This window comes from Mirounga leonina, unplaced genomic scaffold (genome assembly GCF_011800145.1).
Source record: "Mirounga leonina isolate KUSES-001 unplaced genomic scaffold, KU_Mleo_1.0 Mir_418, whole genome shotgun sequence".
Lineage (NCBI taxonomy): Eukaryota > Metazoa > Chordata > Mammalia > Carnivora > Phocidae > Mirounga > Mirounga leonina.
The window spans coordinates 7,903,136-7,927,536 of record NW_023270739.1 but is presented as its reverse complement, the minus strand read 5'-3'; the positions used below and the strand labels follow the sequence as shown (position 1 = coordinate 7,927,536).

General features: G+C 54.0%; 1 protein-coding gene across 3 annotated transcripts; it reads left to right on the top strand.

Annotated features, from left to right (window-relative positions):
* CSF2RB (colony stimulating factor 2 receptor subunit beta) lies at positions 1-24,143 on the top strand. Of its 3 annotated transcripts, none has more exons than XM_034987585.1 (14): positions 1-392; positions 7,128-7,365; positions 8,345-8,468; positions 11,196-11,386; positions 14,023-14,174; positions 14,256-14,424; positions 14,908-15,043; positions 15,217-15,374; positions 16,502-16,641; positions 17,606-17,768; positions 19,465-19,555; positions 19,752-19,809; positions 20,645-20,748; positions 21,369-24,143. In XM_034987585.1, exons 2-14 carry the CDS (start codon positions 7,290-7,292, stop codon positions 22,513-22,515), a joined length of 2,709 nt encoding a protein of 902 aa, XP_034843476.1. In that variant the 5' UTR covers positions 1-392; positions 7,128-7,289; the 3' UTR covers positions 22,516-24,143. The 3 variants fall into 3 exon arrangements, with proteins under 3 accessions (XP_034843476.1, XP_034843477.1, XP_034843478.1); XM_034987586.1 differs by lacking the exon at positions 1-392 and adding an exon at positions 2,069-2,683; XM_034987587.1 differs by lacking the exons at positions 1-392; positions 7,128-7,365; positions 8,345-8,468; positions 14,023-14,174 and having other exon boundaries at positions 11,316-11,386.
* The last annotated feature ends 258 nt before the right edge of the window (positions 24,144-24,401 follow it).

The following is a 24,401-nucleotide window of genomic DNA, read 5'->3' as shown; positions in this document are numbered from 1 at the left end:
TCGTAGAGGTGGGAGCCCGCCCGGCAGCTGGTTATCGCCGCCACCTCCCCCTGCACCCCCCGGGGGCGTCAGGGAGGGAGGGCTGCATGAAGCAACTTGGCACGGAGCTCACGGAGATGCGCAGGAGTGAATAGGGAGCAGTACTTGTGGCCGAAGGAACAACATTTGCAAACTTAGTAAGGCCTAGAAAAAAAAATCGATATCTCGGTGTCCACAGTTCTCAGAAGCTGGGCGATCTTGTGAGGAGTCACAGAAACCGGCCTGGCCTGGTGTCGCTTCCTCTTTCTGCTTCTCTGTTTCCTAACGACGGCGTCAGCATAAATAGGAAGCGTGAGAGGCTCCCTGTTGCCTGGACACTCTGGCAGAAGGCTGAGCAGTCCCACCGTGAAGAGGTACGTTCTGGCTTTCAGGGGTACGCTCAAGGGGAGGGCTGGGGGTGTCTGGGCTGGGAACCGAGGACAAGCAGAGCCTGGGGGTGTGGAGTGGGCAGGTGTGGCTCTGGGACTTGGGGAGCCAGGGGGCGAGGAGACAGTCCGAGTGTCCGTGTGAAGGGCTGTAAGGGTGGGGAGCTCACCTGCGGGGTCCCCTGTCCTGGCAGCAGGGAGGACGCCAGGGGAGGTGGAGAGCTCCGGCCTGGGAGTCACACACTTGCGGCATCTTTGCTTTGCTACGAAAGTGTCGCTAAGATGTTGGTGGCAGTGAGAATATCCTCTCCCTGCCCCCTGGTTTCTGCCTCCTGGTCTCTGGAATGGGAAGAGCTCCGATAGTCCCTGACACCCTGGTTTAAAAAGGGAGAGTGGGAGAGCGAGGGCGCGGTCGCGCTTGTGGGTGTGGGTGTGTCGTGGGGATGTAGGGGTGCAAAGAGACTGGGAGGCAGAGGGAGAAACCTGGAACTTTGTCATGCTGTGGCCCAGAGCTTGGTGTGGCTTTGGAAGCTCACTCTGGAAGATGAGAAAGGGCCCGGTCCCCTGCGCAGGGACTTCTTTTCCCCCTGGAAGAAAGTGTTTTGGCTGGCATACTTGGCCCTGAGCCTCTGTTGCTTTGTGGGGTTCAGGCCCAGGTGTGGGTGTTCTGTACCCAAGTGTGCGGGCTGGCGGGGTGCGGGGCTGGGGTGGGGGCGGGGGCGGAGAGATGTCTAGGTGTAGCTGCTGCGGGGTGTGCGCGGGTGCGTGCATTTGCCCTGGGGATGGGGGTGCAGGGGTACCTCTGGTCCGCACGGAGGTGCGAGCCTGTGGGGCCTCTCCAGTCAGGCCCAAGTGACAAGTTGCAAATGTCCAGTTGTTATAGGGTCTTCAAAGACCCTAAAGCAATTTTGTATCACCAGGTTCTGATTTTCTCGACTTCTCATCTTTCCTGCTTTCTAATCGTTTTGTAAGGAATGAAACCTTCTCTGTTCGCTTTTTTTTTTTTAAGATTTTATTTATTTATTTATTTGAGAGAGAGCACATGAGAGGGGGGAGGGTCAGAGGGAGAAGCAGGCTCCCCGCCGAGCCAGGAGCCCGATGCGGGACTCGATCCCGGGACTCCAGGATCATGACCTGAGCCGAAGGCAGTCGCTTAACCAACTGAGCCACCCAGGTGCCCTCTGTTCGCTTTGATCACTCTTTTTCTCATTCACCAGTTCTCCTGTGCCATACCCACCAATACTACAGGATAGTTGAGTTGTTTGATGAGCGTATTTAATACTAAGTGACTACGTGGGTATCTGCTTTATCAACAGTTAGAATGATCCAGAATCATGTAACACAAAAGAGAACACGCCAGCTATCTCTATCCCCTGGTCCCAAAACATCTTCTGAGCATGCTGCAAGTATAGAGTTTTCCTTTGTACATAAATGGGATTATAATATACATACCGCTCTTTGACTTATTTTTTTCGCCTAATTTACATTTAGGACAACGTTCCGCAATAACACATATAGATTTAACTCATTTATTAATCCTAAGAAATAGGTGGCATTAATTAGTAGCGGTATACCACAGGTTACCCGATCCCATATTAATATACATCTAGGTTGTCTCCAATATTTCCACACCCGCGAAAGTGTTTCTTTTGCAGCCCACATGTCTAGAAGCAGAATTGCCAAGCAAGAGGTTGTGCATTTAAAAATTTAATAAATATTGTCAGATCATCTCAAAGTAGCTGAATTAACATATACCCTCACATTCTTGCACGAAAGGCCATTTTTGGGGGGGCAGGGAGATGATCAGTCTTTAAACTGTGTCCGATGGATGGATGAAAATGATCTGATTCTTGCTTGGATTTTTCCTTTCCCTGATTATGGGTGAAGTTATGCATCTGCCATATATGTTCGTTGGCCATCCGGGTTCCTTTTATGAAATGTATGGAGATGTTTTGTCCATTTTCTTACAGGTTCTTTGCCTTTTACATATTTACTGTAGGTGTGACTCATTTATTAGGTTTATTAACAGTGTATTTACATATGTTTTGAATATGTTTCCAGATAATCACTTGACTTTTTTCTTTACCATGTTTAAGATATCTTGTTTCGTATAAAAGTGTGCTAGTTGCTTCTAACTCAAATTTATCATTGTTTTTCCTTTATGCTTTTCGGATTTGGTGTCTTCTTCAACCCCTAAGGTTAAGGAAATACTTGAAATGTTTTTACCATTTCAGTTTTGACTTTTAGATCTTTAATTCACCTGCAATTTGGAGGGGCAGGTAATACATAAAGTAGTAATCTAACTTAAAAAAAAATTATCAGCTGTCTCAACATCATATTTATGAGTGGGTAGCCTCCATGATTAGAAATGCCACTCTTACCTCCCAAATTCCTACTTGGTTATTTTCCTTACTGTTTTCCATTCCATCTGTCTACGATTACATTCCGCATTATTTTTCTGGCTAAAGAACCCGTCTCTCCTGTTTGGTTTGTTATAATCTAGAATCAGTTTGTCACGCACAGTAAAAATCCTTTTGGAGTTTTGATTTAGATTGCATTGAATTTAGAGATTATTGGGGGGAAGATTGACCTCTGGAGATGGCAGTTGTGGTCAGCCTTCCCCTGTTTGTTCCTTTGACGAGAAGAACATGAACATTTTCCTTTTGACTCTGACGTCACTACAGATTTGTAGTAGATGCCCAGAAACGCCAACGTTCCCTTCAATGTCTCCTTTGCGGAAGTTCATCTGTTCGTTTGTTTCATCGGAAGGGCTTTTGTATTATCGAATATTGAGAAGTATCTGTCAAGATAAGCTGATCCTTTTTTCCCTTTTAATCTGTTGGCCTGTTTCTTTTAATCATGAAGAGATGTCTTAATGGCTCTTCATCCGTTTCTGGAATAATCCCCATGTGGCCATGATGCATTCTTCTTTTAAACATCTTTGTCAGATTGTTCTATGACATTCTTTTTGTCTGGAATGAATTTGGGTTTTGCTTTTTTTTTTTTTTTCCATCTCCAGTTTTTATTCCTACCATTAAATTTCTTCACGAGTTTGGGAATTTTGGTATGCATGTTTGTTTTGAGTGAAAAGTTGTTTGCTTTTTCTCTTCTCTTTTCTCCCTCTCCCTATCGGTCTTTTGTTCCCATGCTTACCTCTCACTCTTAGTGGTTTTTAACCCTTACATTTTTTTTTAAAGATTTTATTTACTTATTTGACACAGAGAGAGAGACAGCGAGAGAGGGAACACAAGCAGGGGGAGTGGGAGAGGGAGAAGCAGGCTTCCTGGTGAGCAGGGAGCCCGATGTGGGGCTCCATCCCAGGACCCTGGGATCATGACCTGAGCCGAGAAGGCAGACGCTTAACCGACTGAGCCACTCAGGCGCCCCGATTAACCCTTATGTTTTTAACACACGTATTTAATGTATATTTTCCCTCTGCTTTTGGGTGTAATTAACATACATATGCTTCTCCAAACAAGACATGATCTTTAGCTTAGCAAGCTTTCAGTTCTCCTTTGCTTTCCACCCCTAATCTGACAGCCAACTCCCACATTACGATCATCTATGTTTTACTTCAATATTGTGATTGTGAATTCACTTATTTTCACTTTATAAATAACAATTCTTTACTCAGTATAAATCTTATTGGCTTCTTTTCTTACCACTAATTTCAGTATCATACACTATCTTTCTTGAACAGTTTTTCTTTTTCCTGAAATAGATCCTAGAGTAATTGTGTTCCTCAGAAAAGATCTGAAATTTTTCTTTGTCTTACACTTCCAAAATGTGTTTTTCTGCCCTCAAGTGTCAATGTAACTTTGACTTTTTCAATGATTCTAGGCTTAAACATATTTTCAAGAGATCATTATCTATTTAGAGTTCAGGATCACTTGTGAGAAAATCTGACCAACCTGACCCTTATTCCATTGAAAATAATGCTTGTTTACTTCTGGAAGCTTCTAGGAGTATCCTTTTATTCTTGGATGGCCAAAAGTTTACCAGCATGTGATTGAGTATGGCATTATTAAAAATGGAGTTTGCCCTTCACTTAGTGGACTGTTGTCTCCTTTAAGCCCTGTGAAGTTTTCTTCTATTTCCAGTTGCATCTGTTTTGTCTCCAAACAACAGTGGCTTGACAATATGGAAGGTTTTTTTTTTTTTCTCACATAAAAGATGTCCAGCACTCTCAGGCTGGTATGGTTGCTCCACCGTGACAAGAATGATCCAGGCTTCCCTCTTTCTGTTGCATTGGGCTCCATCCTTAAGGCAACCTTATGATCCAAAACGGCTTCTGGAGCTCCAGCCATCACTTCCAAGTTGTAGGCTGGAAGAAGCAGGAGAGGCAGGAGGGCAAACATGGAGCCTCCTACCTGAGCCAACTCTCTTTAAGAAGCCTTTTCTGGAAGGCACACCCAGTGTTTCCACTCACATCTCCTTGGACAATATTTAGTGACATGACCATACCTAGTGATAGAAGAGAGTAGGAAATGTCATCTTTTATTCTGTGTAGCACCAAGCCAAGCTGAAACTTGAGTTTCTTTTACCAAGGAGGAAGGGGACAGCTCAGAAGCTGACACTGTCTGCCACATGGTTTGCAAGTTTAATATGATTTAACTTCTTATATTTAAATTTGTAACTAACTTGATATTTGGGGATGGTGTGGGGTAGAGATTTAGGTGGATATGTTTTACAATGTTATTCAAGTATCTTAGCACTTTTTATATTCCATCCCTTCGCATTGATTCATGAATCCTCCATCATGTAGTACATTCTCGGGTAGAATAGAATTGCGTGGTCGTTATGTCCATTGATCTATCGTGTGTGTGCAACACACAGCTTTACTTACCGGATCTTTACAATAAATTTTGCTATTGGGGGGCGCCTGGGTGGCTCAGTTGGTTAAAGCGACTGCCTTCGGCTCAGGTCATGATCCTGGAGTCCTGGGATCGAGTCCCGCATCGGGCTCTCTGCTCCTCAGGAAGCCTGCTTTTCCCTCTCCACTCCCCTGCTTGTGTTCCTGCTCTCGCTGTGTCTTTCTCTGTCAAATAAAAAAAAAAAAAAATTATTGGGCGCCTGGGTGGCTCAGTTGGTTAAGCGACTGCCTTCGGCTCAGGTCATGATCCTGGAGTCCCGGGATCGAGTCCCGCATCGGGCTCCCTGCTCGGCGGGGAGTCTGCTTCTCCCTCTGACCCTCCCAACCCTCCCCCCTCTCATGTGCTCTTTCTCTCAGTCTCTCTCTCTCAAATAAATAAATAAAATCTTTAAAAAAAAATTTTGCTATTGGGGAGAGCCTCCTCGTTTTCAAAAATCTCATTAACTGTCCTCACATATATTTTTTTTTTTCCAAGTTCCTGTAGAAAACTTCATGTTAAATTTTCTTTGGAATGTATTAAACCTCTAACTTATTTTAGGATGAATCACTCTCTTTACATATGTAGTATTTCTACTTGTGGTAAGACCCAAATGGAAGCTCTGGGGTTTTAGGCTATTTCCAGGTAGGCAAACCAAGCTGTACCAGCCACAAGGACCCACACCCTTACCCGGTGGCATTGCCCCCATCTGTAGGTACTGAAGTGGACAAATACTCTCCTCTCCCAGCTCCAAACAAACCCACTCTTCTTTCCTGGGCCTCTTTTTTTTTTTTTTTAAGATTTTATTTATTTATTTGAGAGAGAGAGAGCTCGTACACAACCTGGGGGAGGGGCAGAGAGAGAGGGAGAAGCAGACTCCCCACTGAACCCAACCCAGGGCTTGACTTGGGGCTTGACTTAGGGCTCAACTCGGGGCTTGATCCCAGGTCCCTGAGATCATGACCTGAGCTGAAGTCAGATGCTTAACAGACTGAGCCACCCAGACACCCCTTTCCTGATCTTTTATCGGACTAACCGCTCTGTAAACATCACCGCGGTGGGTTCCTCTCATGTGAGATATGTGTTTGTACCCATGTTACTGGTGCAGAGAACAAGGTTCAGGGTGCATTGGTGGTCAACCCAGGTCGCTGGCCTGGGATGGCCTGAGCCTGTGCTGAAGGCCAAGTCGGCTGTGTCCAGAGCTGTGCTTTTCCCAGTAGGACAGTTGCTGCTTTGTGCGTGTGTATATATATGCTTCGTGAAGTTTCAGACCGTCTTACAGGGAGAAAAGGAGCCGCTGTCCTCTGCTCTGCTCTACTCTCCTGGGTACTTCCCAGGGCTAGACAAAATGAAAAGAGGAAATCCCCAACCTTCTGCAGAGAAAAGGGAACGGGCATTCTGAGGGCGGTGTGGGAGGGATGACAGTAAATGGAGGGAGGGCGGGACAGCACGAGGCCCTGAGTGTGTGTGCGCACGGTGTGAGCACGCGTGGGATCCCACCCAGGGGAGGGCACTGTGGACGCCACACTCTGTGATTGCTCTAAGCAGATCAGGTCAGGGCCCTCAGGGAGCTCAGAACAAATCAAATACCAGGGCTCCCTCCCAGGTCTTCCCATGGCCAGGGGATTGTACAGGAGTTCCTGGTGCACGACCAGGTGGGTACCTATTTCTGCAGAAGCCATTAAATGCATCGCCCTCACAGTCATGCCCTAGGCACTGAGGCTAAGCGGAAGGGCCTGCCCTGGGTGCCAGGCTGAGGTGGCAGGGGGTGCTGGAGCCCATGCATCACTCCTGGGTTCACTCTGCAACATGGGCCAAGTCCTGGGGCTACAGGATAGGAGGGGCCCCCTCTCAGCTGGAGTCTCTTCTCCAGGCAGAATCCTGGAGAGAGGATTCACAGGAGCTGGGGACATGGGTCTGGCCTGGCCTCCAGCCGGGGATGAATCCAAGATTCCAGGCCAGTGAGGACCCCAGCCCCTGCGCAGCGCTGGACCTACTTGAGCTGGCCACCTGCTAATCCAGAGCTGCCCCAGAGATGGTGCCGCCCTGGGGGCTGCTCCCCGTTGTCTTGCTGGCTCTGTTCTGGGGGCCCAGTGTGGCAGGGGCCCAAGGTGAGCTCCATTGCTTCCTCTCCTTTCCTAGCCCCTCCTCACAGCCGGTCCTTGAGCAAGGCCACCCCCACATGTCCCCCAGGAAGCCCCCAGACCCCTCCCTCCCTCCCTCCCTCATTTTCCCCTTCCTTGATCCTCTCTGGTGCCCCCCTCCCGCCCCCCTCCTGGATTCTCATCCTTCTCCAGCCTCCTGAAAGTCCATCTCTGCTTATGTGGCTTCTCTGTCCACACTTGTCCGCCTGGCACTCGAGCCTTCTCACCTCCAGGCTGGTTGTTCCAGCCTTATGTCTGCCCCCAGCCCACCCCAGATACTCTGCTCCCCTGACGGCCTTGACCAGTTCCCTCCTTTGTGCCTTCGTTCCTGGGTGCCCTTAGACTGGTGGTCTCTCCCTGCTTTGGCCCCGGCACCCTCCTCCTGCTCGGAGGCTCTGCTGGGTTGTTCCTCTGGCTCCTGAGGCCCACAAAACCCCTCCCCAGGGGCCCCCAGAGAACACGGCTTCTCTGGTAACCCCGAGAACCACATTCCATTTCCCAGCACGAGGCCCTGCAGCTGACCAAGAGCCCCGGGCCGGGGAGGTCCCACGGGGCTCTGCCGTGCTGACTCTTCAGGGTGGGCGTGTGCCTCTCCTCCCAGGCTGTTCCAAAGGCCCGGGCCTGAAGCATGTGTCCCTCGTGGGGTGGGAGGGAGACCCTTTCCAGGAGCAGGGCACAGCAGGGGCTTAGGAGGTGTGCCATGCTGACTAGAATGTGGCGTTTCTCTCTGGGCAGGAGAGTCCACGGCCAGGGAGGGCCCTTGTACCCACAGAACCTCCGTCCCCCTCAGGGCCCCCAGGGAGCTCTGCCTAGCAGCCAGTAGCCCCTGTAGGACTCTGGGAAACCCCTCCCCAGCTCTGGGCATCACAGAGGGGCTGGGAGAGGAGGTGACAAGGGACATCTTGAGGGGAGAGATGTGACCCCCTTTGTGCCTCTCCCTGGGCAGACACTGTCCCGCTGCAGACCCTGAGCTGCTATAATGACTACAAGAGCCACATCACATGCAGATGGGCAAGCACTCAGGACGCCCAGCGGCTCATCAACCTGACTCTCTACCGGAGGCTGAATGAGTAAGTGACACCAGAGCCCAGGGGCCTGGGGACAGGGAGGGTTGCTGCTGTGTGGGGCTGTGCCAGGTTGGGGGACGCACCGAGGGCCAGGAGGGGGAGGCCCCAGCCCCAGCCCAGGAGCTCCTGCTCCATTAGGCAGCCTGCCAGGCCCAGGTGCTGGTGTCTGATGTCAGGGTTTTGGGAAGAGTCTTCTACGTTAACCTTGCCGTTGAGGACAGTGGTGGCGATAATCTTATTTCATCACAATTGAACACAATTGCGCTGCAAAAGTCGATGTTAGATTGTCTTCACTGTGAGGTGGGCAGGGCACGGGTATGATGCCCAGTTCACAGACACGCAAACCGAGGCTGCAGAGGTGAGGTCCCTCTCCCGACCACAGGGCAGCTGACCAGCTGAGCGGGGACCAATGCCCTGTGTCTGGCATGGGGGGCTGGCCTCCATGCCGCCTCCAGAGTGTGGGTTTTCTCCTTCCCCTTCACATGGTCTCCGGGGTATATGCCATTTGGGAAGATTCCTTGCACCGTCCTGGGGTCTGGGGACAGTCTAACTCACAGTAATAGAAATAATTAACTGGCTGGCATCGCAGGTGCAGGGAGACCTGCTGGAGGCCAGCCCTGGGGAGGAGCGGCTCCTCACACCCCACAGCAGTGCCCTTCAGCCCTCTTTCCCGCGCTCCTGGGAGCCCCCATCTTCCCGGCTCCACCCTCCTTGCACTCCTCTACCCGCCACCCAGCCCTGGCTGTGGCCCGCTTCCTCCTGCGCCGAGACACCCACCCCTCCCCGGCACAAGAGAGGCTCCCGGCCCCCTCGATGCTCACACCGCCCGCCCACCCCCCTGGCACCTCCCTGGGTGCTCTCTGCAGTGAGTTCCTACCCCAGACCTGTCTAAGGCTGTGCCCCGGGATCCCACCCACTCTTGCTGCTCAAGAACATCACTGCCACCCCACTCTTATTTCATCACAATCGAACACAATTGCCCTGCAAAAGTCGATGTTAGATTGTCTTCACTGTGAGGTGGGCAGGGCACGGGTATGATGCCCAGTGCACAGACACGCAAACCGAGGCTGCAGAGGTGAGGTCCCTCTCCCGACCACAGGGCAGCTGACCAGCCTGTGCCATCGACAGGCCCTCTCCCAGGATCATTCCCGATTCCTGAGCAAATGTGACCGGACCCCCACTTACCCCTGCCAACAAAGGCTGCAGCTCTGGGGGGGCCTCCTGACCCCCATCTTCTTCAGCGGGGCCCATCCTCTGCCTCCCTTTAAGGCCACCCTCCTCCAAAGAGTTGTCTAGACCCACTGAGTCCCAGGTCTTTCCAATTATTCTGAACCCACGCCCCTGGGCTTCTGCTGCCCCCATTAGGCCCCCCAGACTGCTCCTGCCCAAGGCACCAAAGCCCTCCCTGCTGCTAAATCCAACGTTCAGTCTCCCATCTTGACCGTGGGCAGCACCCGACGCAGACTGACCACCGCGTCCTCAGGAAGCACCTCCGTCTCCTGGCTTCCAGCCACCACACTCTCCCCTCTCCTTGTGTCTCCCCCCTCCCCTTGTGTCTCCCCCAGCTCACCTTTTCTGTCTCCCTGTTTGCTCCCTTCTTTTGTCTCCAACTTGAAGGATGCCTGGGGGTTCATCCTTGTATCTCCACTCTGGTATATCCTGATCCAGGGGCGGAGACCCAGCCTAGCCTGAGGCTGCGCACCGGTAACTCTCACACGCTCACCAGCCCCACCCGCCCCTAAGCTCCAGGCCTGCAGGTGCACCTGGCTCTCCACAGGTCCTTAGAGAAAGGTGTCTTCCACCCCCACTGTTCTAAACCAAATTCCTGCCCTGCCCCCAAACACGGCTCCTGTTCATCCCCACATCCCGCTTCACTAAATGAGAGCTCCCAGAGGCTCCAACTGAGCAACTGGGAGGTATGTTCCTTTACCTTCTTTACCACCTTTCCTTCCCCACCGGTGCCTCTAATCCACCAGCAAATGCTGTCGGCTTCATCTTTAAATAGAATGTGAATCTGACCAAGGCTAACATCACCACCCTGGTGCAAACCACTTCCTATCACTTGAATATTCCAGAAGCCTCCTACGTGGTCTCTGTTTCCAAGACTACCATCCTCCCCCCAACCCAATCTATCCACAACCCAGCAGCTAGAGGAAGCCTTTCAAAGCAGATGTCACGATATGTCACTCCGTTGCTCATCACTCCACATTTTCCCCACTCGCGGTGACATCCAAATTCCTTAAATTCCTCTTAAACACTGCTGCCTGTCACCTTGCTCTACTGGTCTCCGCCTCCCACCCTCACAGACTCTCCCCCATGCACACTGGGTAACTGCCTAGTCATACAACACTCCAAGCCTGTGCCTGCCCCAGGGCCTTTGCATCTGCTGTTGCCTTTACCTAAATTCCTCTTTCCCCAGAATGTGCATGGCTCCCTCCCTCACTTCCTTTGAGTTTCTGCCCCAAAGTCACGTTTTCCATGAGGCCTCCCCTCTCTCCTCTATTTGAAATTGTACCCCCACCCCAGCCCTTCTGGCTTCCTTATCTCCCTGCCCTGCTGTATTTGTCTATGTGAAGTTTGCTCCGTTTGACACATGATGTATTTTATTTAGTCTCGTCACGTGTGTCCCCCTGACCCTGGACAGAGCCCCACACATGGTGACCACTTACTGACATTTGCTGAATGAGTGACTCTCCCTCACCTTGGGCTAACCACGTTCTCTCCTGGCAGGGACCCTCCAAAGCCAGTACCTTGTGACCTCAGTAACGACACGGCCTTGTTAGACCACCCTTGTTCCGGCTGTGTGTCCAGAAGATGTGTCATTCCCTACGAGCTTTTCGTTATTGCTGACAGAGACTACTTCTCATTCCAACCGGACCGGCCTCTGGGCACCCAGCTCACCGTCACTCTGACCCAGCATGGTAAGGCCTGGGATCCCCGGATGGAGGTGGCCCCTCGGCAGGTGGCCAGCCTGCAGAAGGGCCTGGGAGCGAGAGTCTTCACTGGCTTGGGGTGGGTTTGGTCTCTTGAGAGAAGAGGCTACAGTCTTCCTGTGATGGAGGCATTGAGCAATAATGTGAGGAGCCCCTGGCCAATGGCACCTCCCTTGGCCCTGGCTGCCCCACCACCTGGAGTGGTGAAGGCTTCCCTTCCAGAACAATCCTTCCTATTCAGGTAGAAACTTTACAGCCCGAAAGCACTCATCACCAATCTAGTCTCATCCAAATCTGCAACAGCCCAGTTTCAGATGAGGTGATTAAAGCCCATTAAAGCCCAGAGAGGTCATATAACTCTTCCAAAGTGCCACCCCTGAGTGGTGGTGACAGTGATGGGCCAGCGAGCACACCGTGTGTCCACAGCGGCCCCCAAAACCAGTGCTCTTGGGTGGGTGTCAATGATCATTTTATGTAAATAGTTAAGTTTCATGTGACTGTATATTACACAGTCATATATAACCAGCACTTCAATCTCATTAATTCAATTATATCTGTGCTCAGAATGAACCTAAAATAGAGATATTCGAGAGGATCATCTTTTAAAGTTGGAATTCACGTGGTAAGAATCCCACAGATGACTGGCTTTTAGGAAACACTGCCCAATATTATTTAATAACTACAATAATGCATGGTGTCATGCACTACTTTTTTTTTTTTTTTTACCCCATTTCACTGATAATGAAATGGAGCCAAGAGAACAGGAACATGCTCAAGGCCACTCAGATGCAATGTGTGTGACTTAGCGTCCTGGGTCCCAAACACTGGGCAGCCCGTTGCACCTGCAAGCATCGGATGGAAAGGGGGCTCCGGCCTTTGTTTCCTGCCTGTTTTCATCACAGCAGCACAAAGCTGTTGCCCGGAAGAGGGGATGGGTTAGGCCATGGTGAATTCCATTTCAAACAGGTCTCAAAACATGTTTGATGGAAGAGAAAGGGCCCCATCCCGGTGGGCCTCAGAGCATGCAGAGAGGCAGGAAACAGTAGAAGTTGAACCACAGGTGGATGCCATGTGCTGAGGGGCAGTGGGTGAGGAGCCTCGGGTTGGGGGTGGTGGTCAGGACAGGGTTCCCAGAGGAAAGAGCTTTGCAGGGAGGGTTGAAGGGTGGGTGGGAGAACAGAGCAGGAAGAGCATTCCTGGTAGAGGAAACGGGCATGTGCCAAGGCTGGGAGACGGGAGGGCAGGGCAGGTTGGGAAAACCATCCATCATTTATCCCAGGATCTGGTGGCCTGGTCACAGGGAAGGTGTCAACTTAGAAAGGGGGGAGGGAGTGTGGTGTTTGCCTCCTGAAGCGTATGTTCAGCAAGGAGGTCAAGTTCCAGCCCAAACCATTTTGGCAATGAATCAGGGAGGCTGGCGGGTGTTGGGCAAGAGGACAGGTGTGCATTCGAGGCCCCCACACGCAGAGGTCTGGGACATTTCACTTCCTTTCTCAGGTTCTTGACCTGTGCAATGAGCTAGCCGACTAAAATCTCTCAGGTCGGGTGAATAGGTGTTTGCTTGGGTTCCTGGTCCGTTCAGGTAATAGAGCTCCATGCTGAGAGGGATTCCCACTCCCTGACAGGCTCAGGGGCTAGTCGTGCAGGGACTGATGAGCCTGCTGTGGGTGCAGGGGTGGGGGACTGAAGAGGGGGTGCCCTGTATCTGCTATTCCTGCCTTAAGATTTTCTAGAGGCTACAGCGTTGCTATGGCCCACGTTCAGCACAGAACATTTACACCTTGTTTGGTGCTTGAAAGTCACCCCTCAGCATTCAGACACAGAAACTTCAGGAAGGCGGGAGCCAGGCCATTCATGAGTGAATATGCTCTCCCAGCAGACAGACGCTTGCTGTAGGCTGATGGAATGATTTCTTGAAAGGTCTCTGAAGGTTGCCTACACGTACCTATTTGTGTAGTCATTCATCGTTCACTCGCTTTGTCCCCCAAATTCCCTGAGCCACTACTCTCAGGCCGTGGGGATAGGGAAGGGGCTCAAGGCCCAAACACTGCCACCCACGAGCTCCTGATTACTTGGAGGGGCAGACATGGAAACACATGAATGCACTAGGGTTGTAAGGACCATACATCGGGCTATGGTGGGATGGGAAAAGGAGTGAGGGATTCTGCCCAGCAGAGGGGAATCCAAGAAGGTACTAAAAGAGGCGACATTTATGCTGGGCTCTGAGAGGAGCAGGACCCTGGGCAGGTGGAAAGCGAAGGAGGGTGGACAGGGCAAGAGGGAGTAACGTGAGCCACAGTGCCCTCTGCTGGGAAGGAGACCACACAGGCTGCAGGGTGGGCCCTGGGGACAGGTGGGGACAGGTGGGGACAGGGGGCTCCATTGGGAGCTTATTGCCAGCACTTCATGGGGCTTATGTGATATGTGCACAGCTTTTGTTCGTGTTCACAGTGACCCCAGACAATTTTGCAGGTGAAGGGCCTGAGGTCCACAGAGGAAAGGGGTCTTGTCCAAGGCCACTTGCTGGTAGGGGCGGCACTCAGCCTGGAGCCCATCTGCCCACACAGAAAATGCCGCCCGACAGTCATCCAGCCCCTTATGGGCCCTTGCCCCCCTTCCTCCAGTGCAGGCCCCGGTGCCCAAGGACCTCCTGATCAATACTACCAGGGACCGCTTCCTGCTGACCTGGACGGTGGCCCTTCCTGGTTCCCAGAGCCACTGGCTGTCCAACCTGGAGTATGAGGTGGTCTACAAGCGGCTGCAGGACTCCTGGGAGGTCAGAACCATGGCCAGCTCCGCCCCAAGCCAAGGGACCGGCCCAGTGGGCGCCTCTCCCCTAACCCCTCTCTCCCTGCAGGAGGCCTCCACCCTCTACTTCAAGTCCTCCCAGGCCGTCCTGGCACCAGAGCACCTCATTCCCAGCAGCACCTATGTGGCCCGAGTGCGCACCCATCTGGCCCCCAGCTCAGGGCTCTCGGGGCGGCCTAGCCAGTGGAGCCCGGAGGTCTGCTGGCCCTCACAGACAGGTAACATGGTCAAAGTTGGGGCAACGCCTTTCTGAGGGGAGGGCGGCTCGTCCAGCTCCAGGGAGTCCGTTCTGCGGGATTCCACCAGTCTCCTGTGTCATGGGTTTAGAATCGCTTCCCTGGACCAACTCTCTCCGGGCCCCGGCCTCTGCACATCTTCTGGCTAGGGGCACTTTCAGTGACAATGACAGTAGCCTGATGAGCAGCTGTGTCTTCCTGAGTGTTGTGCTCCGTGGAGATGAACCAACATCACTGTATTGAGGCCCCGAGCACGGAAACGAGATGCCTTCCCCATTTTGCCCAGAGGGGTGTGAAGGGTCACGGGATTCACTCACCCAGCTGGCGGCTTCAGGCTACGTTGAAGCCCGAGTTTTTCTGGGGCCCAAGCCCATGATCTCTAGGAGATGAGGCTCCCAGTGGGCCCCCTAAGAGCAAAGGAATGAATGCAGGAGGGAATGAATAAGGGACTGTCTCCCCTCCCAGGGGACAAGGCCCAGCCCCAGAACCTCCAGTGCTTCTTCGACGGAGCCGCCGTGCTTAGCTGCTCCTGGGAAGTGAGGTCCGAGGTGGCCAGCACAGTCTCCTTCACCCTCTTCTACAAGGCCAGCCCCAATGCAGGGTGAGTGTCCCCTTTCTCCCTCCCCACCCCTCCCCTCCCCGCCTCAACACCTTGCCCTCTCCAGGCCTCCTCCTGACTCTGGGGGCCCCAGCGGAAGCCACGGCTCCTCCCGAGGTCACATCCCTCCCGTGGCACCTGCCTCCTTCTGCCCTCACCTCCACCGTGATCCTCAGGGAAGAAGAGTGCTCCCCAGTGCTGAAGGAGGAGTTCCCCGGCCTCCACGTCCGACACCGATGCCAGATTCCCGTGCCCGACCCCGGGAACCACAGCCAATACACCGTCTCCCTTCGGCTGAAGGAGGAGGAGAAGTTTATAAAGAGCTCGGACCACAGTGAGTTTGCCTCCCCCCCACCGCCTTCGTCATGGGTGCTCCTGCAATGATCCTGTTGCGTGTGTCCCCCACATCAACTCAGGACTCCTGATGGCCGGCTCTCCTGTTTGTCGCTGTCAACCAAATGCAGCCCAGTGAGCAAAGGGAACAAAAGTCATTTGAATCTCTTCTTGAAGTGCTCAAGAAGCAACAACAATGACAATGGCAAATAATATGAAGAAAGATTCAACCGATAATCCTCACGAACACATCTTTAAAACCTGTTTTCACCTTCCTTTAGCTCTGCTTTTCTGTTGAGCTGCTCTGTGGTCCCTCCTGCCAACCACGCCCTCCCAGTCCTCCCATCAAACTTTCCCTTTCCTTCCCTGACTGGATTTTTCTCTCAGGTTCCCAAAGTCCTCCACCAAGGGATATTTTCCATCTTCAAAGTAACTGATCTATGATTGACTTCTTCAATCAGGGCTAGAATACATGCAAAGAAATTTTAATTCCTCACAGGATCATATCCCTGATTCTTCTTGTGTAGCAAGGACCCCGTGCAAAGGAACCTCCTGCATGGCTTCTCAGGGCCCCAGGCTCTTCCACCCAGTCTTGAGTGTGTGCAGGAGGCCACAGCCCATCTGTCTCTGTCACCTGGGTTGGAATCCACCAGTCACTCTGGGGGTCTGCTGGGTTGCCATCTTTTTTCCACCACTTGTTAGCTGCCTTGTCCTTGGCAGGTGACTTAATCATTCTGGGGCTCAGTTTCTTCATCTGTGAACTGTAGCAAATGAATAGGACCTACCATGTAGGGGTTGCTGTTAGAATCAAGTGAAGGGATTCATGCAGACCGAGCCTGTAGGACAGTGCATACAACATAGCTAATGCTCCAGAAGAGGACCAATTATTGGTGTTTTTATTTTTACTTAAATGTGAGGAGTAACCCATGCTTTGGGTCACCTCACTGCAAAACAAGCGTATCTCAGCATCTCCCCAGAGAAGGGCTGCTCAGGGGAGAGGGGGTTCAAGGACCCTGAGATTGGCTGGACCCAGTTAGAGAGAGCACCTGTGACCAACATGGAATGAAAAGAATGTTCCATTGGAGGCATGATAGGAACAATGTTTCCTAAAGGTTTCCCTCCCTCCAGTCCAGATGGCTCAGCCGACACTCAATGTGACTAAGAGCAGAGACGGCTACACCTTGCACTGGATGGCAGAGGAGATGTTCTACAAACACATAGGTCACACCTTCCAGGTCCAGTACAAGAAAGATGCAGCCTCATGGGAGGTGAGGACCTCTGCCCCGGAAACACAGTCTGGGGAGGGGGGCGGGGTGAGAAAACACACAGGAGAGCCCCAACCTGCCAGGTGCCTGGCTCCCAGCACGGGGACCAGTCAGAAGAAGCTGCTGAGACGTAGCAGTCATAACTCTGTGTGGTCGGCTGGTCACTGTCCCCTCCCTGGTGAAGGTCTATGGCTCACAGAGGTGATGTGACATGGCCAGAATGAACTATGGGACCCCGAACTGCAAAAAGGATGCAAATGTCAGGGCTCGGAGGGCAGGGAGACAAGCCGGATGAAGGGTTTTCCAAAGTCACCGAGGTCTTCTTCAAAGAGGTCTTCTCTGGAATACAACTATGCAGCCGCTCTGAGCAGAGCTGCTCCTGATAAAGCAGGCAGGGCCCCAGCCCAGGGTTCCATCTCTGGCCCGCACCCCCAGGTAGCCTCGGGCCCTGTGTGCAGAACCTGGGGCTCCCCGTGGCCCAAGTCAGAAACCTTGGAGCCAGCCGCAGACCTTCAGCCTGGAAATAGGGAAACTGAAGCCAGGAGGGGCGCGGTCAGTGGGGGAGCTAGGAGCAGACCCCCCGAGTTCAGTCATGCTGCACGGCATTCCTGGGAAGGCCATAATTGGGGTCCAGGCTGTCCCTGAGGAGCTGGGAGGTTGGGGGGTTTGTCTCAGAGTGAGGGTGGGACATGATGTGTCTTCGGGATTTCTGGGCCTTGGTATTGTCCTAGGGCATAGGAATGCAATCCCCAGTCCCACCCAGAGTGCTCTACCTCGGCGAGCACTGGAGTAGGGCCCTCCGTGGGGGCTGGGGGCACTGCCTCAGACCTGGCGATGCAGCTGCAGCTGGGGACTGATGGGACAGAAAACCCGGGGCCTTGAGGTGGAGGGGTTTGGGGCTGTGCCCCCCACACACCAGCAAGTTGCCTCCGCCTCAGCACACCTGCTCACTCACGTGTGCCCTCAGGAGAGCAAGACGGAAACCCTCCAGAACGCCCACAGCATGTCGCTGCCGCCCCTGGAGCCCTCTACCAGGTACCAGGCAAGAGTGAGGGTCAAGCCCACCCCCAGCGGCTACAACGGTATCTGGAGCGAGTGGAGTGAGGAGAGCTTCTGGGACACCGAGTGGGGTATGTCTCCCAGCCTCCACCCTCCCTCCCGGGTACAGCCCAGCTGGACAGAGGACAAAGGTGATGTGGACACAGAAGTGTGACCCCACCCCACCCAAGTATCCTTTCTTCTATGTGTCACTAGTCACACGAAATGACACCCGGTGTGCAACACAGACTGCAGGTGAGGTCTTGAGAGCAGCGAGAAGCAGTCCTCACCGTCGCTCCTCCCTCAGACCGGACCTTAGCCCTCTATTAATATGGCCCATGGCTTCATTAGCCTTTGTAGCAGCCATCACCTAGTGACCACTCAGCCCGAATTTCCAGTTACAGTTATCATAGCAGCAAACATCAGGAGCTATGGACTGAGGCCTGGGACTGGAAGGGTTTGGTCTGATTTCTTTCTGATTTTTCTTTTTTTCTTTTAAGTAGGCTCCACACCCAGTGGAGTTCAACGCAGGGCTTGAACTCACGCCTGTGAGATCAAGACCTGAGCCAAGATCAAGAGTCAGACACTTAACCGACTGAGCCACCCAGATGCCCCAGATTTCTTAATCTCCCTGCTTCTATACTGACCACTGGGAGACAAGTACAAGACTAGGTCCAGGAGGAGGGAGGAGTTATTAGCAGCAAGGACCCCAGCCGCAGCCAGCCTCGCAGGGGACAAGTCCCAGGAAGAGGGTTACAATCGAGTAGAAAAGAGGTCTGGACACCAGGCCTAAGAGAAGAGACCAAGGGAGTCCTGGAGGGGCCCAGCCTGTGAGGGGCTTGACGTTGGGGCTCCTGATGGGCCCTTACCCCTCCTGGTTCCTCCACCAGGTTTTTCCCATCTCTACCTCTCCAAACCTCCCTGTTACTTGAAGCTCAAGTGTATGCGTTGCCTCCTACATGAAGTCCACAGTGTTTGCCCTGAGCTATAGTCCCTGAGCTATAGTCCCCACCCCCTCCTGCTACTGGAAAGAATCTAACCCTCTGTGTCTTTCCTGATGTGGGGAACAAAGGCAAAAGAAATATAGACAAAATTAAATTTTCTTATAACCTGCAGTCTTTACCTCCCCCAACTCCAAAGTGTATAATCAGTCACTGCTCACAATCCCTGGGCAGCCCTTCCTCCCATGGGTCCTGTCCCCATGCTATAATAAAAACATCTTTTGGGGCACCTGGGTGGCTCAGTTGGTTAAGCGACTGCCTTCGGCTCAGGTCATGATCTCAGGGTCCTGGGATCGAGCCCCGCATCGGGCTCCCTGCTCGGCGGGGAGCCTGCTTCTCCCTCTCCCACTCCCTCTGCTTGTGTTCCCTCTCTCACTGTCTCTCTCTCTGTCAAATAAATAAATAAAATCTTTAAAAAAAAACAACAACATCTTTTTGCATCAAAGACATCTCAAGAATTCTTTCTTGGCCTTTGGCTCCCATAGTCCAGTATCTGCACATCACTTCCCAGCGCTTAAACCTTGTGTTGCGGGGGAGGGGTGGAGGTCAGGCCATTTCCCTGTCCTTCTTAGCCCGTGTCTGGCCTTCCCCCCACTCTGCACCTCAAGACAGTGAGCTGCTTCTGGAACACCACAGCAGCACAGAGCAGGGTCTGGGGACTCTGCCCCAGCCTCGCCTCCTCCCCCTCCTAAGCCTCCAGCTCTGCCACCACCCCCCCCCCCCCCCCCCCCCCCCACCCCCGCCGCCAGATGCTAATGCTCTTTTTTTTCCTTCCTGGCGCCTGCAGTGCTACCCATGTGGGTCCTGTTGCTCATCCTGGTCTTCACCATTCTGGCGTTGCTCCCTGCCCTGCGCTTCTGTGGCATGTATGGGTACAGGTAAGGGGACTCCGTGACGGGTGGGGGTGCCCAGGCCCCCACACTGGCTCCCTCTAGTCCCTGCTCTGCCCCTTCCTCCCCGGGAGCCTTGGACAAATCTCGCCTTCGTCCTGGGCCTCAGTCTCCTCTCAGCACAGGAGTGCGGGGCAGCTTCCCTGAGGTCCCTGGCAGCTGTACCTCCCTGGTATCTTTCTAGGCTGAACCGGAAGTGGGAGGAGAAAATCCCCAACCCCAGCAAGAGCCACCTGTTCCAGGTAAGATCTAGCTGTCAAGGCGGCTGGGGTGGTAGGGGCTCCTCACTCCTGTGCCCATGTCCCCGTCCCTATGTCTCCCCCGCTTTCCTGTGGCTTTGAGCGCGAAGCCTAGGTGGCCGGGGAAGGTGCCAGGAAACTAAGAGGTGGGCCGGCACCAGAAAGCTCAACTCTGCCATCATCTGGGCACCTGCAGACGCACAGGGCTGGCCCTGCCTGCAGGGCTCCCGTGGAGCAGGGGTGGAGTGGAACAGGGGGCCTGCTAGGAGTCAGGGGCGGGGGCGGCCCTCAGGGGGAGGTTCAGTTCTGCAGGGGCCGGTGGGCTGACGGGAGGCCGAGTGGCTTCCCCGAGGACAGGACATCGGAGTTGAGCTTTGGAGGATCCAGGGTGGTGCCAGGTGGGAGAGGCCTGCAGAGGGTGGACACAGGACCCCTTCGTAAAGGGGACTGAGAGGGGCGGGCAGTGAGGCTGGACGCACATCCTGGATGCTGAGATGGTCACAAGGTGGGTGTCGCCGGCATGTGGGTCATGGGGACCTTTCGGTCAGGCACGGCCAGCTTGCCTGTGGAGGGGTCTTGTGGCTACTAGGGTGTGGGTGTGGGGGCAGTGACACCCCAGATTTGTGGCCTCGTGAGAAGAAGATCCCCATCCCCGGGTGCTCGAGGGCCCATGGCAAATCCCAGCCCCTCTCTGGGCCTCTCCTTCCTGGTGTCAGGAGGCCGGGGCTCGTCCTGACCTTGCTGAGACCCTTCTATGTCTGGGGGCTCGCTGCATCCCCTGTGAGTCCTCACCGCCCCCTTCAGTTTCCCACAGCACAAATGTCCCTTCTCTTCCCAGAACGGGAGTGCCAGGCTCCAGCTCCCAGGCAGTGTATCGGTGCTCATCAGCAGGAGCCCCCCACACAAGGAGCTGCAAGGCAGCTTCTTTCCTGAGCTGGATGGGTGAGTGCCTGGGCACGGGATCCCTAGGAGGCGGGAGGGTGGCCCCATCACACACGCTGAAGGCTCAGAGGAAGTGGCCTCTGGCCTGTGGCTCAGGATGGAGAGATCCATGGAGGCTGGTTGCTCTAAAGCCTAGGTTGGGTGTCAGGAGGAACTTCCTGATTCCCGAGTTAGGGAGGGCCCTACCTTGGACTTGACCCGAGGCAGAAGACTGGAGCAGATGACCTCTCCCTGCCCTGCTGCCCAGGAAGACTCCACACTGGGGTGCTGATGACATGGGTGGGGTGGGGGGAATGAAGGGATGAGGGCATGACTGGGCATGCGTGGGCTGGGCATCCACCCGGTCCCTGAAGCTGGGCGGATGAAGGAGCATGGGGTGAGAGGAGCCACACCTGGTAGAGGAAGACCTTGAACAAGAGCATGGAGGCTGGCGGGCGAGACCCGCGGGGGACTGAAGGCCCGTGCCGTGTCCTCTCTGGGCTTGCTTCCTGATCTTGCCCTGCCCTGCGCCCTCCGTGAGCTCTGGGTGGGGCCGGGCCTCCCCCCCACCTCCCCAGCACCATCCAGCCCCAGCATGAGCTGAAGTGGCCCCAATGTCCCTGTGCCCGTTCTCCCCACAGCGTGTTCCCTGTAGACTACAGACACAACGAGGTGTCGCCTCTCACCATGGAGGATCCGAAAGATGCCCGTGAATCACCATCGGAGCCTGACACGACTCCAGCCTCCTTGGACCTGTACTCGGAGCAGGCCCGCGGCCCCCAGCCAGGCCTGTCAGCCCCGGCGGGCAGGCCCGAGAGCCAGGCTTCCGGCTTCCACTTCAATGGCCCCTACCTGGGGCTCCCCCACAGCCACTCCCTGCCTGACGTGCTGGGCCAGCCGGCGCCCCCACAGGCAGGCGTGAGCCAGAAGCCGCAGTCTCCGGGGTCCCTGGAGTACCTGTGTCTGCCGGCGGGGGGGCAGGTGCAGCTGGTCCCACTGGCCCAGGTGATGGCACAGGGCCAGGCCAAGGATCTGGAGAGAACCCCTGGCCCGGGCGCAGAGGGGAACCCCTCCCTGGAGTCAGGGGGAGGCCTTGCCCCTTCTGCACCCGGGCTGATGGTAGACGGTCAAGGCCCAAAGAACAGCCCCAGCCCGAAGGACGGGGCCCTCACAGCTCGGCCCGCTGGCTCCGGGGGCCCTGAGGATGGCTTCCTGGCCTCTGGCTACATCACCACTACAGACCTAGCTCTCCCCTTGCCCACGGGGCTGCCTTCTGTCTCCACAGTTCACCCTCCGCACCTGCCCTCAGACCAGAACCACAGCCTCGATCTTGGAGTGGTTGGCGGGCCCCATGCAGGCCCAGCCCCCAGCAAGCCAGAAATTGAGGGCTATGTGGATGTCCCTCCAACCCCAGGCCAGTCTCCCAAGTCCCCTTTGGGCAGTCCTGCCCCTCCTACAGCCAGCAGCCCCATCCTAAGCCTGCGGGAGCCCAGAGCAGAGGGGGCCCCTGCCTCCCCACACCCCGAGGGGCTCCTGGTCCTGCAGCAAGTGGGTGACTACTGCTTCCTCCCTGGTCTGGGCTCTGGCCCTCTCTCACCCCAGACGAAGCCCTCTTCCCCAGGACCCTGTCCTGAGATCGGGGACCCTGACCAGGGGTTCCAGGCCAAGAAGGCCCTGGGCCAGGCCATTCCCCAGATGCCAGCCATCCGGCACTTCAAGGCCCTCAAGCAGCAGGACTACCTGTTGCTGCCCCCCTGGGATGTTGGCAGGCCTGAGGAGGTGCGCTGACACCCTCCAGCTCCTAGGCACATGAGTGGGAGGAGGTCTACCTCCTCTCCCACTGTTGGACCAGATGGAGGTGGGGAAGTAAGTGGGCCTCCTCCCTTCTTACTGGACCTTCAGCCAATCGATTCTCCTCTCCCCACTGCCTCCCGCTCTCTCTCACAGATAGACAGATGGACACAGACACACGCACATTTTTCTTTCACATTAACTTACTTTTAGGTTCCAAATTATTAGAGCTTCCTGTATACTCATTGTATTTGCCCCTGGTTTTTGGGTTTTTGGGGTTTTGTGTTTTGTTTTGTTTTGTTGTGTTGTGTTGTGTTTTTTACCAGATTTCCTTGCTTTCACCACTGTCTTCTTTCTCTTCCACTGATGTACTAGTGAGTTTGAGGTCTGAGCTAAGCCCATTCTGTCTCGGTCAGAGCCTGTTCTGATGCCCACGTGTCTGGTTACGTTGAGGACTTGGGTCTGTGGCCTGGCCCCAGCATGTGCGGACGCTGCCCCAGTGTGGAGGGAAGCAGGAGGCCCCCTGGCCAGGACCTGGACGGGGAAGGCTCGGGAGAGCAGTGCAGGACCCACTTGCTGGTGGCAGGCCCTGCAGCCCCAGGTGCGGTGGCAAAGCCCCAGCATGATGGGTGCCCCAAGCACTGGGCGTGGTAAGCGGCGTGCAAGAGAACTGTGCTGAGCTCACGGGAGGCCCCGCCGGGGGCTGGGGAGGTAGCGATGGCTGGCCTGAGAGATCGCTGTGCGTGCTGCCCGCGGGCTACATTGACCTGCCTTCTATGTCCCGGCCGGTGGGGCCTGCCAAAGTTGGGACTCGGAGGGGCGTCCAGAAACCACGTGCACTCCAGAAATGTTGGGAACAACCGTTCAACAAAGAAAAAAAGGAAAACGATCAAAGGCCTGGACCCTTTGGGGCTTTATAATCCGAGTCACACTGCTGCCCTCCCTCCAGAAAGAACTTAACAGCTCCCACCTCTCCCGGCCACGGCCCAGGGGCTTTGGATCTATGTCTGGGTCTACACAGAGGATTATGGTTTCTTAAAATCTGTGCCTTTCAGATATGCAAAAAAAAAAAAAGGCATTAAATCATTTTAATTTGCATTATTTGATAACTATCAAGATTGCACGCATTTTTGTATTTCCTGGGCATTTGTATTTTTTGACCGGGCTAAGCCCATTAGGGACTTTGTTCTCTGGGGTGTTCATCTTTTCCCAATTAAGTTTTTAAAACTGTTTACATGCAGCCTTTCATGGATGGTGCATGTTTTCCCCCTAGTTTGTAGTTTGTCTTTGAATTTTGTATCTGAGGCTTGTAGACCTACACAATGTAGGCTTCTCTGCATGTTGAGATTTGCCGGCTCCGCTTTTGGTGTCCAATTTACAAAGGCCTTCCCCCGCCTTTGAAACTCTTTGGGGGTGGGGGGTGCGGAAGGGATTATAAACAATATAAATATTCACAAATAGTGACATGTTACAATAATAACACTTTAGGCTACTCGAAAGTAGAATCCTGTGTTACGGAGGAGCAGGTAGTCCTACATGGATTAGAAAAAAGGCCAAGGGAATGAATTCCAAAATGTTCAGACATGGTTAGCTGAAAAAAATTGCAATAAAATATTTTTATTGTTTTTTTTTTTTAAGATTTTATTTATTTATTTGAGAGAGAGAGAATGAGAGAGAGCGAGCACATGAGAGGGAGGAGGGTCAGAGGGAGAAACAGACTCCCCGCCGAGCAGGGAGCCCGATGTGGGACTCGATCCCAGGACTCCAGGATCATGACCTGAGCCGAAGGCAGTCGCTTAATCAACTGAGCCACCCAGGCGCCCTAAAATATTTTTATTGTACAACAAAACCCAAGCCCTAAACTTGTGTCTCTTTGTGTTGGA